The sequence below is a fragment of the Anser cygnoides genome, chromosome 2 (assembly GCF_040182565.1).
Source record: "Anser cygnoides isolate HZ-2024a breed goose chromosome 2, Taihu_goose_T2T_genome, whole genome shotgun sequence".
NCBI lineage: Eukaryota > Metazoa > Chordata > Aves > Anseriformes > Anatidae > Anser > Anser cygnoides.
In genome coordinates this window covers 57060238-57074021 of record NC_089874.1, presented here as the reverse complement: position 1 = coordinate 57074021, position 13784 = coordinate 57060238, and the positions used below count along the sequence as shown (strand labels likewise).

The window sequence follows — 13784 nt, the reverse complement described above, 5'->3', positions numbered from 1 at the left end:
ATGCAGGAGAGAATCTCATGGGTTGAGATAAAGAGGTTTTACTAGGTAAAGCAAAAGCTGCATACACAAGCAAAACAAAACAAGGAATTCATTTGCTACTTCCCATCAGCAGTTCAGCCACTCCCAGGAAAGCAGGGCTTATCACGTGTAATGGTTTCTTGGGAAGACAAATGCCGTTACTCCAAATGACCCCCCCTTCCTCTTTCTTTACCCCAGCTTTTATTGCTGAGCACAACATCATATGTTAAGGAATATCTCTTTGGTCAGTCTGGGTCAGAGTCCTGGCTGTGTCCTCTCCCAGCTTCTTGTGCACCCTCAGCCTCCTTGCTGGCAGGGCAGCATGAGAAGTACACAAACCCTTGGCTCTATGCAAACACTGCTCTGCAACAACTGAAAACATTATTGTGTTATCACCGGTATTTTCATCACAAATCCAAAACACAGCATCATACAAGCCTCTACAAAGAAAATTAACTCTACCTAAGACAAAACCATGGCATGTATTTATGCTTTTCCTGCATCTGTATCCCCTGTCTCATCATGTTAAATTAGAATATAAATTCCAGGGGGAGGGGGGAACTTTATAATAAAAGAGTGCAGTTGACTTTTATTTTTTTAAAAACTACAATAGGTTAATCAAGTGCGTGAAATCAGCAAAACAGATCTGCAGTAGTTTCTAAAACAGTATTAACTGTACCTCTATAGGAAATTCATCTGAAGAGAGCAAAGTGCAGTGCAATCCTTAAGCTTACCTTGCACTGTGCCAGTGGGGTGTATATCTCCAGATAAGTATTGAGGCTGCAGGTCTGTGACAGTGTAAGCCAGTAAAAAATGCTTGTTTTTTGGTCCTACCTTTTTATCTGGGTCTACAATTTATTTACAGCCTCTGGCTTGTCCCAGCTCTGGCTCTGATCTGATCCACAATAACCTAAGTCAAGGACCTTAGCTGACAGAAAACAATCAGTGAAGTACTAGTGCCACACTAAGGAAGGACTTGAATAACAGTAATAGTGGCTTTGATCATCCTAAGGAATTGCAGGGTTGCCACACAAATTTGCTCCTTTTCTGTTGTATTAAAAATATAAAATATTAAAAGTACCTTCCTACTTTCTCCTAAATTACTATCGTGCTCAGGAGGAGCTCCATCTAAACACAAAGATCCCTTGTCCAAGAGTAGACAAGCTTTTTAATATAAGTGATATATCATTATAGTAATGCAGAAGAGAAATATTACATTGGTAATGATGAGAACACATCCCTGTCTTTATCTTGCTATTACTGAAGTCAACCGCAAAACTCTATCGACTTTAGATGGTGGAAGATTAAGCCTTACAGCATTATTACTGCATAACATTTTGAAAATCTTTTTTATAAAATGTCTTCAGCATAAAGAAAAAACTTAGCTTAATAACTGTGTACACAAACACGGTGGGTTGACAGTGACACAGTGATACAGATACAGATATACCCATACTGAATATAATGTGTGTGTGTATATATACCATATATATTTTTATTTATTATTTTTTGTGAGAATACTAAAATGAGGTAGGTGTTATATTTGCCCTTAGATTGATATGTCTGTTAATCTCAGCACTACTGCCAAGGTTAGTAGCATTATCTAAGTGAACAGTAATTTAAAAGAAATAGCATTTTATTGAACTTCTGCTTAAATCCCAGCAACTTCATATAAAGACAGTCTGGTTGGTGTGATGTGACTTGAGAACTGAACCTGCAGGTTCCTCGGAAACTGCCATCTACTCTCATCTGTGTGGTGCTCAGAGACACACTGCATGTTTATATTAAGCTCAAATGAAATTAATGAGTTTTTAAAGAAAAGTAGCTGTAATGAAAAATCTTAAATGTAATTTTAAAACTGTAATTTAATACAAATCATTACATCAACCTCTGTGTGCAGAGGTTCTATTTAATTTCCATTAAATAATGTAATATATTTTTTCAAATACCATTTGACACCAGTAATTCCTTTTTTATTATGTGTCTTATACTAGACTGATAGTCAAATATTTCAAACAGAGCTTCCAGGTGGCTTAGTTCCAGCTGCTTACACTTGAACACCCACTGGATGGCAGTAACACACAACTTTGGAAAAAATTCAGTATCATCCTTTAATTCATTGACCTCAAAAAATCCTAAGTTCTTCTAAAAAAAATAAACTAAATTAATAATAATAATAATAATAATAATAAATAATAATAATGTATTATTAATATGATTATTAGATAATGCTTGTTTAGAACAAACACAAGCAATCGAAGCAAATGAACATAAATCTCACCATTCACTCACTGTTGTCTCGTGGTGCACCATTTCATTTCAGATCCCTGAATTAGAGAAGCACATATCTCACAAAGTTGGATGTGGAAAGCAATGCAGGCTTCCCCCATAGTAGAAAGGATGCCAGATCTGGCAGTTGAGAAGGAGATGGTTTTACTGCTAATCACAAATGCTTGCTCTCTTACTGATGATAAGACCAGGAAATCAGTATCAACAGCTTTAAAATGGAGATTTATTTTATCGTGTAATCAAAAAAACCCAAAACTTCAAACAGAGTTGTTAACCCCTTAAAATGATTTGTAACTGAACTCATTCTGAAATCTTTCTTTGACTTCAGTGAGACCTGAAAAATATATCCGTAACACTAGGTTCAGTTATTGATTCAGTACAACAGGCCAGTTAACATCCCTAAGCAGTAAACTGACTGTATCTATTAGAGCCTGAAATGCAACATAGCACTGGAGTCACCTTCTTGCCTTCCCTGACTCCCATTTCCAGTAGGGTCTTTGCTTCTGCACCATAACAATATGCTCTGCCATGCTGGCATCTCAAATCTCAAGAGGAAACAAAGTCGCCACAAATTTTTTTATTTATCTGGTCAAGACCACCTCTAAGTTATTCCAATGTCGAGGGAATAGGGATGCCTGGATCTTTAACTCCAGTTTGGCTGCACCAGAATGCTGCATGTTTTTACCACCAGCAGTGCCCTGCCACAGCCTATCACTTTGAGCTTTGCCACTGAAATCCCACTGGAGGACTTCAGTGTTCAAGCATGCTAATGGGTCTTCCTCTGCCTGAGTGCTGTACTTATGCAGGTATGGATTTCCCAGGAAATGGCAAAAGAGAAGGAAAAAGAGAGAAGGCAGGAAAGTGCTAGTTTCCTGCCCTTTGCTGCCCTGCCACAACAGTGACACCATCGCTGTTTTCAGAGACATGGAACCAATGACCACATGCCCATTTGAAGGATTTGGTGAAATACCATGTCATTATTTTGGGGCCATAGTCTTAGCATGTGAATGACATCATGTATTTTTGCTGGAAAAGGCAAAGTGGGAGAATTGTGTCTGGCAGAACAGAGTGCAGGTTGCAACGCTTCTTGGTTCCTGGTGGATTTTCCACCGTGGCCTCAGAAGTGCTTCTTAGCAAATATAGTGTGTTTGATTACCTGAGCTACAGAACATAAGTTTTGGGTGATGGAGTGATAGATTTGATATTCTGGACCCAAATTATATATGACCTTAAAAATAGAAACCTAGACCTCAAAGCTGTTGTTGTACTGTATGGACAAAAGGCAGCCTGCTATCCTTGCAGTGACCTGTATTGCAAATAAACTATAGCTTTACATACTTAAGATGCCAAATTTCTTTTCATCCTTTACAGGCCAGCATTTCCACATTATAAACACTGTATTTGTGCATGCAAATGCTCACAGTGTTTCATCATTTAAATTGACTTTTCGTTTTCAGGTATATCTGGCAGGCACAATTAGCATTCTTGGGCAGGGTTGAATGCTTTATTACTTGTTCCAATAGTTTGATAATAGACACCTAGACCACGGTTATAGCTCTAGAGCTCTAGGATACCCACGATACACTGGCAGATGAATTGACAGATTGATAACAGTTACTATGATTTACTAGTATCTAATCAGATCAACCCCACCTCTGAGTTTCCATATCACAATAAAAAAATAAAATAAAATAACATTCCCTGATTGATTTTGAAAAAGAAAAAACTTAATGTTGCCAATTTTGACAAGTACCAGAGTACATGGTAGTGTGCAAATTGTTTTGTCACACACTTGGAAGAACCTAGAAGATGAATCCTGTGCATCAGAATGTATCAGAAATAGTACCACTGCAGGCAAAGAAGTTACATGAGGTTAAAATCTTGGCATATGAGAGGCTGGAGGATCAGACTTTGTGCATCAGTCTTTTCACCCATCTTTTTCTGATACGACTCTCCAAAGTCCATATTATTCTATACAGTTTAATAACAGTACAGAAAAACACCATGATAGCTCTGATACCTGAGCCATTTCTACTTATCTTCTGACATAAGAATGTTTCATGACAAGGTAAAGCCAGAATAAAACAAACAATTGTTGTTCTGCTTTAAGCTTGTGTAATAAATACTTAAAGACAAAAAATAAATAACTAAGATAAAAACTCATCCCTTTCACCCTTTTAAACTGTGAACATCAGAACTCCATTGGTCTGTACTGAGCTGTCTTAACAGTGCTATTACCAACGTAGGCCATTTTGTTTTTGTTTTTTCCTCTCTCTTCACATTTTCCTGTTAAAATGCTCCAAAAACAGGAAAAAATATGCTAATATAAAGTGATCGCTGTGCCAGTTTCCTATAGATTAAACTATTTAGCTACACTGATTACTCTAGAATGTATTCTTAGGTTTCCCCATGCGTCATCACAATTAAGTTGAATAGCATTTTCAATGAGAAAATAAGAAACGTGAAGGGCAAAAATGTATGTCATTAATTTGTGAATTTTCTGAGATAAGGAGAACAGAGAACACCTGCATTAGTCTGAAATTCACAGCTATTATCCTGTGGGCAAAGCATGTAAATCTAGCTTTAGCAGTAATATAGGTCCCAAATTGAAACCTTGTATTAAAATAATAAGCTGTTTTGTTGTTGATTATGTTGTTAATGTTGTTGATGTTGTTTTAAGTAATTATGTGGAAGTACACAAGCAAAAGCTGAAAAGATTCTACAACAACCAGAAAACATAAATGTCCAATATGGTATTTTCCTAGCTTTTTGCACTTCAGAGACGGCAGATGTAGAAGTAGAGGTATAAACTGTTATTTCCCCTTTATTAAAATGAAAGCAGAGCATATCAGGTAGAGTTGTGTTGACATAAACTTCTTAAAGTAGGCCTGATTTGGTAACACGGTAAGCAGGTGGATCTGTTTAAAATACTCACGATTCCTTTTCTCTTTCCACAGCTTGATCACTATCCTCCAACAAGTTACAGCCTGCCAACAACATCTGACATACTGTTCAATTCCCCAAAGGCACTCTTCCTAGGAAAAGTTATAGGTGAGATTTCATTTTATACTTGGTTATTTTATTAGGTATTTTCAGAGAATACTGAAAACTGTAAGTGCATGGGACAATGCTCTGTGTAGTATTTGCACCAGGGCACTCACTGGACATGTCATTCTAGACATGAAGTTAGTGCTACTTGGAGTTATACCTAAAAGAAGGGTATGTTCACTTTGTCACATAGACTGATGTGCACACAAATAAGGATCATCTGGCCAATGCAGGGATAAATCCAGATACAAGTAGAGGGACATTTGGAATACCATATTTGTGCAGTTGCTCTGGACCTTAGACACCCTCTTGGTGTTCAGTGCAGAGAATATGAGAAATCACTGAGACCACTACTTTTGCAAAAAGATGCTGAAGTTATTGTGAACAGTATCATTCACTGTGAAGTTGTCATATGTTTCATATAATGCCATTATCAGTGCAGTAAGCCTTCCTACACCAATGTACCCTTTTGTGGCACAACTATCCCTCATCAGTCTGATAAAACTACAACTCACAGTGAGGCCCACCAGATAGATCATTCAGATGTCTGTAACACCTACAGAAACATTCACCCTCTGTACATTTTCTATCCGTTTTATAGACCTTGTTGTTATTTCCCTGTACAGCAGCTACCTGGTCAGCTCCCCAGATTAACTCAAAAAGCAATGCAGAAGCATCTTTAACAAGCCTTGGCCTTGCTTTTAGGTCATCCTAGTTTCCATTGCTCGATTTCTCCACTACTGCCCTTTCAAATGAATTTTCAGGGTTATTCATTTCAAGAATCAACTATTCCCCTGATATTCGTAGCTTTTAAGGGGCACTCTTTCACCTTTTCAGAGACAGAGGGGTATTGATATTATTTCTTCTAAGTACTTTGTACAGGAATGTGGTTGTCTGAACTAAGTGAAGTGCTTAATTCAGAAAATTGCAAGCTTTTCTTTGTTAAGTGGTATAAGGCAGTAATATGCAAACCTCATGCACTGATTTTTGAAGTGGAAAAGCAATTGACCTTATAGCTAATGTGACTTTTCAAAGATACACTTTTCCATTTGTTTTGTTTTTAAAATTTAATGTGTTGAACTTCTGTGAAATAGGAAATCAAAGGCCTTTAAAATGGTTGGTTAGCAAGAGAGCCATGAACTACTTTTTGGTGTTCTCAAAGTCAGTTCTATATATGATAGAAAAGATTATGTGACATGATTTTGGTGAGTCACTGGAAATCGCATTCATTCTCCTCTCACCACACTAAATTTGGGCAGTCAGAGTAGAGCTGACTTCCCTACTAAGCCAGGCTACTCTCCTCTTCATTCATTAACTCAAAGCAAGGAGAAGAGCATTCAGCAATTGGAATAACTCTGCAGTTATTAAAGAATGGGGCCTGACTTGTTCTTCGTGGGTAATTGTTAGCAAAAATATAAAGCTCGAAAGCTATTAATTTGCTTAAGGGTGTTGCCATAACTGCAATTAATGGATTAATTGCCAGAGAGGTTCCGTTTCCTTTGAGATGGCAGCTCTTTGTAAACTTTCATGCACCTAAGAAACTGCTACATTATGGCAGTACTGCCTCTGCAGTCCAGTCTTCTAAATAAGCTTAACTTTTTGAATGGTTGTTTGAATTCAGGTAAAACTGGTACTTTCCCTATTACTATAACGAGTTGATATTTTGAAGGATTCTGAGCGCGATACATGAGAGAGAATATTCAGATAGGCATACAACAGAAAAAATACTGCAGTGAAAAAGATGCATAAAAGAATGAAGGGAAAGAAAAGGACAGCTCCTAAAATGCAGAAGAAAACAATGCACTGTGCACTGTGAAAAGAAAAAAAAAAATGGAACAAGCACATAATGAAAGAGAAAAAGAAATACTGTGTGTACTACACTTTTTTAAAATGTTCTGACTGCAGAGAGGCTAGAGAGTTGGAGGCACCAAGTTGCCTCCAAAATACTCCTTGCCCAAACGCTGCTTTCTGTGTTCTGTTTAAGTACTCTGATTCTGAAATTCTCCTTAGACATTCTTGGAGAATAAAGGGGCTGCAAGTACTGGGCAGATCAGATGGTTCATCACACAATCCTTCATGTCTAGGATACTTAAGTACAGTGACTGAAAGGCCTGATCATAGGTCCAAATAAAATGAGTTATTGACTCAGTTCTGTTCCTACAGATGTAGACCCAAAACACCTCACATTATTTGCCTCATTTGCAAAAAGTCATGTATGTGTTTGAAAATAGTTTTAAGCATCCTCTGACTGTTAATATCAAGAGCCTTATCATAGGATTTACTTTTTCAGAATAAAGAAATGTAAAGGAAAACAATAGCAGAGACCAGTGAATATAATTTGATTTTTGTTATGTCATAAGGGAAGTTTCAAATATCTCAGAACTTATACTTCACACTCCTCTCACTCTTTATAAATAGAGTAAACTGAGAAGAGTGATTGAAAGCAATTTCCAAATCTAGAATTTGAAAGAGTAACTATAGTCCTGATAATATATGTCCTGGAAATACATATGGTACAGTTGAAGATTATCATCAGGAAACATTGTCAGAGGAAACACTGAGGCCCACCTTCAGCTCCTCTGCTAACTAAAGGTTAAGAACAGGCAAAGGTATTGCAATATCCTAAAGGAATAATTTGTAAGCAGACTATATTTCTGTTTTCCCATGCTACTTTATGATTTTGAGTCTCTTACAACAGCATCCCTGTTTTGGAAGATGTTCTCATCCATTGTTACAAACATTATGCGTTTACTATATATTTTATATCCTCTTGTCCCTGGGATTCGTTACTTCAATTTTTAAGTGCATAAGGTTGTATTAGAATGGTTGGGAATATGAAGGACTGTAATTCATTTTTTTCCTCTCCTCTGCTTATGTCACTATCTTTTGCTGAATAGGGTATTTTATTAAGTAAAAGAGCAAATCGGTACTAAGTAACCAAAAAAAAAAAAAAAATCCATGTCCTTTTGCCAAAGAAAAAGTGAATTTATCTCCAGAAACTCTGATTTCCTGGTGTAAAACTGTTGTGCATCTGACCATCACTGTTGATCAACTTTACTGTGCAATTTTCAGAGTAATGTTGAATGAGGGAAGAGCACTGTTAACACACCAGTTCAGCAGTTTGAAAGGCAAAGTAGATGCAAAATGCAGTATCTTTAAAGCTTCTAATTTTCACATCATACTGGCTAGACATATTTTAGTGGCCCAGAGGGATTAGCACCAATGGAAAATATGGGTACATATATCAAGTTACAATTTGTACCCACCTGCAATTACATTCTCTAAATGTGCAATATGGGAATAGCGTCATAATTTCACTGCTGTGCTGGCATCAGTTGCATTCAATTTCTGTTATTCCCATACTATGCAATTCCTATTTGTCACTAAAAATGAAGGCAGGGTCCTATTTTTAAAAACAGATGGGTTTTTGAAGAGCACTTTGGAACAATCTTACCAAAGAACTGATCTTCTGCCTGTCTTATTTCCATTTTTATTAGAGTTATTTGCATAGGAGCAGCAGCTTCTGTCACAGCTGTGCTTGCTGTGATAGCTCATCCAGTACCAATCAGAATGATCACTTGTACAACACCTACCACAATGCAACACCACTCTCTGCTCTAGGTGTTACAACAAAATGGCTGGTTTAAAAAATCATGATGAAATGTCTCTGTGCCTCATAAGAGTTGATAATATTTTCTGTAAATCAGGAGGGTCAGACTAGAAACGAAAATAAATGATTGAATTGCAGTTGTAATCAGAGACAATTTCTTCTTCTATAAGTTGAGGTTTTTTCTGCTTTCCTGAAATATTTTCCAGAAAATGCAATTGTTCACTGGCTTTAAAAACACTGACAGAAAATACTTTCAGTTTTCTGGGAAACTGGAGGTAAAGGTAATTCTTACAGAGGCAAAATGGATTTTTGATTTGAGATATGAAATAAAGCTTGAGGAGGCAAATAATAAACGATCTTGTTTTATGTGAACGCATCATAATAAAAGCACTAGAGAAATGCAGGATTCTGTAAATAAGATAAAAGGGAATTGTTAATGTTTCAAGGAATGTGTTTCATATGTTATTTAAAGATTCTAAGGATTTGATGGCTGACACAGACAAGGTAAGAGGGCAAAGCTGGCTATCAGGATGACCAGTAATGAAGAGAAAAAAAAATAAAATATTAACAGTATGACATTAAGTGTTATATGTTACAGTTCAGAATGGAATCTCAAATTTCATTTGCATTGTAACTTGAAACTCATTACTGAGGCAGAATAGAGCAGAGGTTCTGTTTTCCCTCTAAGTACTGTGGCTTTGGATATAATGCTCAGGTTTGTCTTCACATCCTTTTCAGAGGCCTACAGCAATTACTGTTATGTGAACTTACCATATGGAGAACTGATTTCATAGTCTGTACTGTATTATTTGAATAAAAGTGGAATACTTATATGGGTTTTAATATGCATTAGGAAAGAAGTAGCTACACAATTAGACATGATTTTGTAAAATCATCATTTGCTGAACAGAAATAGTTTGAGGGTTTCTTAACAGCTTCTTTGATTGAGCACAGAAACACTGAGATCAGACGAGTTGTTGAGAAAGGGGCAGGGAAGAAAAGGTAATGTGTTCCTTGTCTGTTTTCCATCCCACCAACCACTCCAAATCAAGTGATATCATTTCAAAAACACTTAAATATTCCCTTAGAAACAATCAATATAGTACAAGTCATCTCTTAGCACATTTAGATTATCATTCCAGAACCAATAGCTGTCCCTGCAGCTAGTTAACCTCTGTAGACTCCATTTATGTATCTGCCTCATCCTAGTGTCCTTCAGGTACTTCTAGCAAGAGTAGTAAAAAGGGAAAAAACTTTAACATCTGCATTCCTTCTTAAAAAAGCAGCTACCATCACTCTACAACTAAAGTGAAATCCTGGAAATCAACAAAAGCACCTAATAGATAAGGAAAGAACCCACAGCATCTCTCCACATAGATACCGAATAATAGGACAAAAAAAAAAAATCAAAATCTTTTGAACTACCAGCAAGTACAATGGCAATTTTTCCAAGAGGTAAATGTTCTTTACTACCAAATAAGATACTTTCTTTCCCATCAAACAAGCATGACATGTTGACACTTCAATGCTATTAGCTGAGTAACAGAAATGACTTATAATGTAATTCATCCTACCAAAAACATCATATACTTTCAAAAACAACTTTAATGTCCATGTTTCCACACTACTGCGGTTTATCACTTAGTGGGCTTGTGTCATACCAAAGCAAGTTGCACTGTCTAAACCTATGAATGTCTTTGAGAACATTTACCCTCATTGAAGAGTGTTTTGATAGCCTTGAAAAAAATATATATATTTAGGACCTGGACATTGTCATCATTGACACTCAGTTTGAGTATGCTGCTTGGTGCTTCCATAATCTGATATGAAGGTAATGTTAATCAAGGATATCACTTACCCAAATACCAGTTAGGTCTCTGATACTGCAAGGTACTTTGCTCAGCTCCTGAATTCAAATCCTAGAAGATAACTCAGAGTCATAAATAGATTACTAATGGTCTAAAAGTGTTCTTCTACTATGCACCTTTGACATGTGTTACTACTTCATGATCATAATGAGGTTAGCACCTTACTGTATGTATCAGCAGTGTGGCAGTGAGAACTCCACTGCTTGTTTGCTCTGTGGCTCTCCTTTATTTTGAAGCATTGACAGTTAATCCGAGTGCAGAGCAGCTTAGCCTACTTTCACAGATAATGAGCAGAAAATAGCTAGCATGCAGTAACTTACTTCAAAGTAACTCTGCCTGCAACTTCGTTTCTCAGCATCAGCATTAACATTCAGTACTGTAATCTCAGGGAGAATGAATATGAATATTGTCATAGTAGGAGCCCTCCTGCTACAGTAGCAGTTGAATATTAAAATGTGTTTTCCTCTGCATGAGTCACACATGAATTATCATACAAAGATACAACATCTGGACACTTTTCCTTCTCTTCCAAAAGTGCTTCCACAACACCGCTGTATAGTAGCATTAGTCTGGTTAAAACTCCTCCAGGATTTAATATTGCCTATCACTCTGACCTCATACCTGTCAGTCAGTCTGTTTATATCTTACTCTTTGAAGTGTTTCTGGTAATGGCAGAAATGTTCCACAGCTCTTCTAGTTAAAACAAGAACTAATATATATATATATATAAAAATATTTTTTTTCTTTTAGAACTTTGAGCTTTTGACCTATCTGGTTTCTCCAAGAAATCAGATCTACAAGACATATTCAGAAAGTAAAATTTCCCATCTACAAGCTCATCTACAAGCCCATGAGAGGGGAGCCCATCTACCTCAGTAACTTCTGTGAAAGAAATCAGGGTAGCCCAAGCAGATTTTATCTTTTGTTTGAGAACTAGACTGAAGAAGTGAAGCCAAGACTTATTCATTGGTACAGTTTTCTTCTCATCATTTGTGCTGCACCCTCTTTTCATTTTTCAGAATATTGTAGTGTTCAGTTACTGCTTCACTGGCCAGCTGACAGCTCCAGGGAGGCAGACAAGCTGGAGTCAGCTGGATAGTATGGCAATTGCAGTAGTTATGGGTATAGCAAGGTCTGCTCTTCCAAAAACAAGTAAAGCTTAGTGTGTTACCTGGAATTGTCTCCTTCCACTAACTTTTCGCTCTTCAGGTCACATTTTATCTCTCAGCCCCTGTCCCATCCTTTGTAGCTGGTGGCTGTCCTTTCACTTCCTTATTGCAGTGTTCTCTGCAAAAAGACCTCACTGATTAGTGGTCTTCAGGTCTTCTCGGGGCATCAACAGCTCCAGAGGGTCATCTACCTTTTTCATTTCATGCTCCTCCAGCATTCATAAAAGCCTGTAGCAGGTTGCCAGAGTCTCGTTTTGCTTAAATTGTTCCTTTTTTTTTTTCTTTAAGCTTTAAGATGTCTGAAAATTGTTTTGTGTAAGTTATTCTGCAAAATCTTGCTGAGAGAATAATCCCATTGTTCTTACATTCCTTCCAATGCATGCATCTACTGGTTCTGGAATTAAAAAAAAAAAAAAAAAGAGAGAGAGGCTGTAAAGGCTTTAATTTAGTTTATGCCATTTTGAATAGTCTATTTGCACAAGTCATATCTGACATTAAAAGCATGTGATAACACCATTTAAAAGTAATTGAATAAGAGCAAAAGTTAAACTTCAGTAATTAGAGTGACCTTTTCATAACTTCTGTATTTTGTTAAGGTGGCATGTCTTAGTTACACAATTTTTCCCTACCAAAGGAAGAAAAGAACCATTTCACCTGTACGGTGTTATATCTAGTACTATTTTATTTCAAATATATCTGCTTCAAAGGGTCAAGAGGGGAACAGAACATGTTAAGATCACCAAGGACACCAATGAAATCTGCTGCTGCTCTATAAAATTATAATGGCATAGACAGTTAAATCAGAGTGCTGAGAGCACCTTGGATTGTATATCATAAAACAAAGTGTTATAGAGTCTGAAAATAGAAAGCCAAAAGCATACCTGAAGTGGAAAGTGAGAATGTTATAATTTTCCTCCAAATATAAACAGAGTAAAAAAATAAAAATCAGAATAAATCTATCCTAAATTAATAGGAAGAGAGAACTGACAAATAATAATAATAATAATAATTGTTACCATGCCAAGTCACGAGACTTTAGATTTTACATCATTTTATCTAACTTGGCCAACCTCTGCCCATGGTTCCAAATGCAAAACACTGAAAAAATAATATGAACATTCACCCATATTTTGACAAGAAACAGCTGTATAAATATCCATTCTGGCCAGATTATCTTGGTTGGGGCAGATAATCTACAAACCATCACTTGTAAGGACAGGTAAACAAATCATGTCTAATTCAAAACTCACTCATTGTTTGACAGTTGAAAACAGCTTCAATTTTTATCTGATGCTTGTTTCACTTAGGAAAGACAGTGGGGTAAAAATCAGAACAAAACAATTCGTGGTCTGACAAAAACATTGAAACTAAAACTCTCATCTCTGGTCAGATGAATGACAATGTCTCCAAGAGACTGTGGTGTGCTTCAAAGTCTGCTGTATTTTCAGAGTGCCTGACAGACAATAGAAGTGGCTTGTGTCCCTTGTTTGGGAAGATCATTGAGATCAAGTAGACCATCTCCCTCAACAGGTGACCTAGTTTTCACTCTCGTTAACACACTCCCATGTCCTCTCCTGATCTACAATTGTCTCTTATGACAGAAGTACCAGAGGTTTCCTAGAGCCTAGAAAAAGTTTGTGCAGATTTCTGGAGGACCTGGGAAAAATAAGGAATATAAAAATTCCTAGAACGTGAACTAGACAGAAATTTCCTGGTGTATGTTGCTGTGCCTGAAATGATAAAGCCTGATAGGACACCAGGACAATTGTTCCTAGTAAATCA

At 36.8% G+C, this 13784-nt stretch overlaps 1 protein-coding gene across 1 annotated transcript in view; it reads left to right on the top strand.

Annotated features, from left to right (window-relative positions):
• The window catches only part of CNTNAP2 (contactin associated protein 2), a 1164016-nt gene that overhangs the window by 1092976 nt on the left and 57256 nt on the right, over nt 1-13784 (top strand). The window contains exon 21 of the mRNA XM_066992162.1: nt 5265-5358. Coding sequence (XP_066848263.1) covers nt 5265-5358 — 94 coding nt within the window. The remainder of the gene's footprint in view (nt 1-5264; nt 5359-13784) is intronic.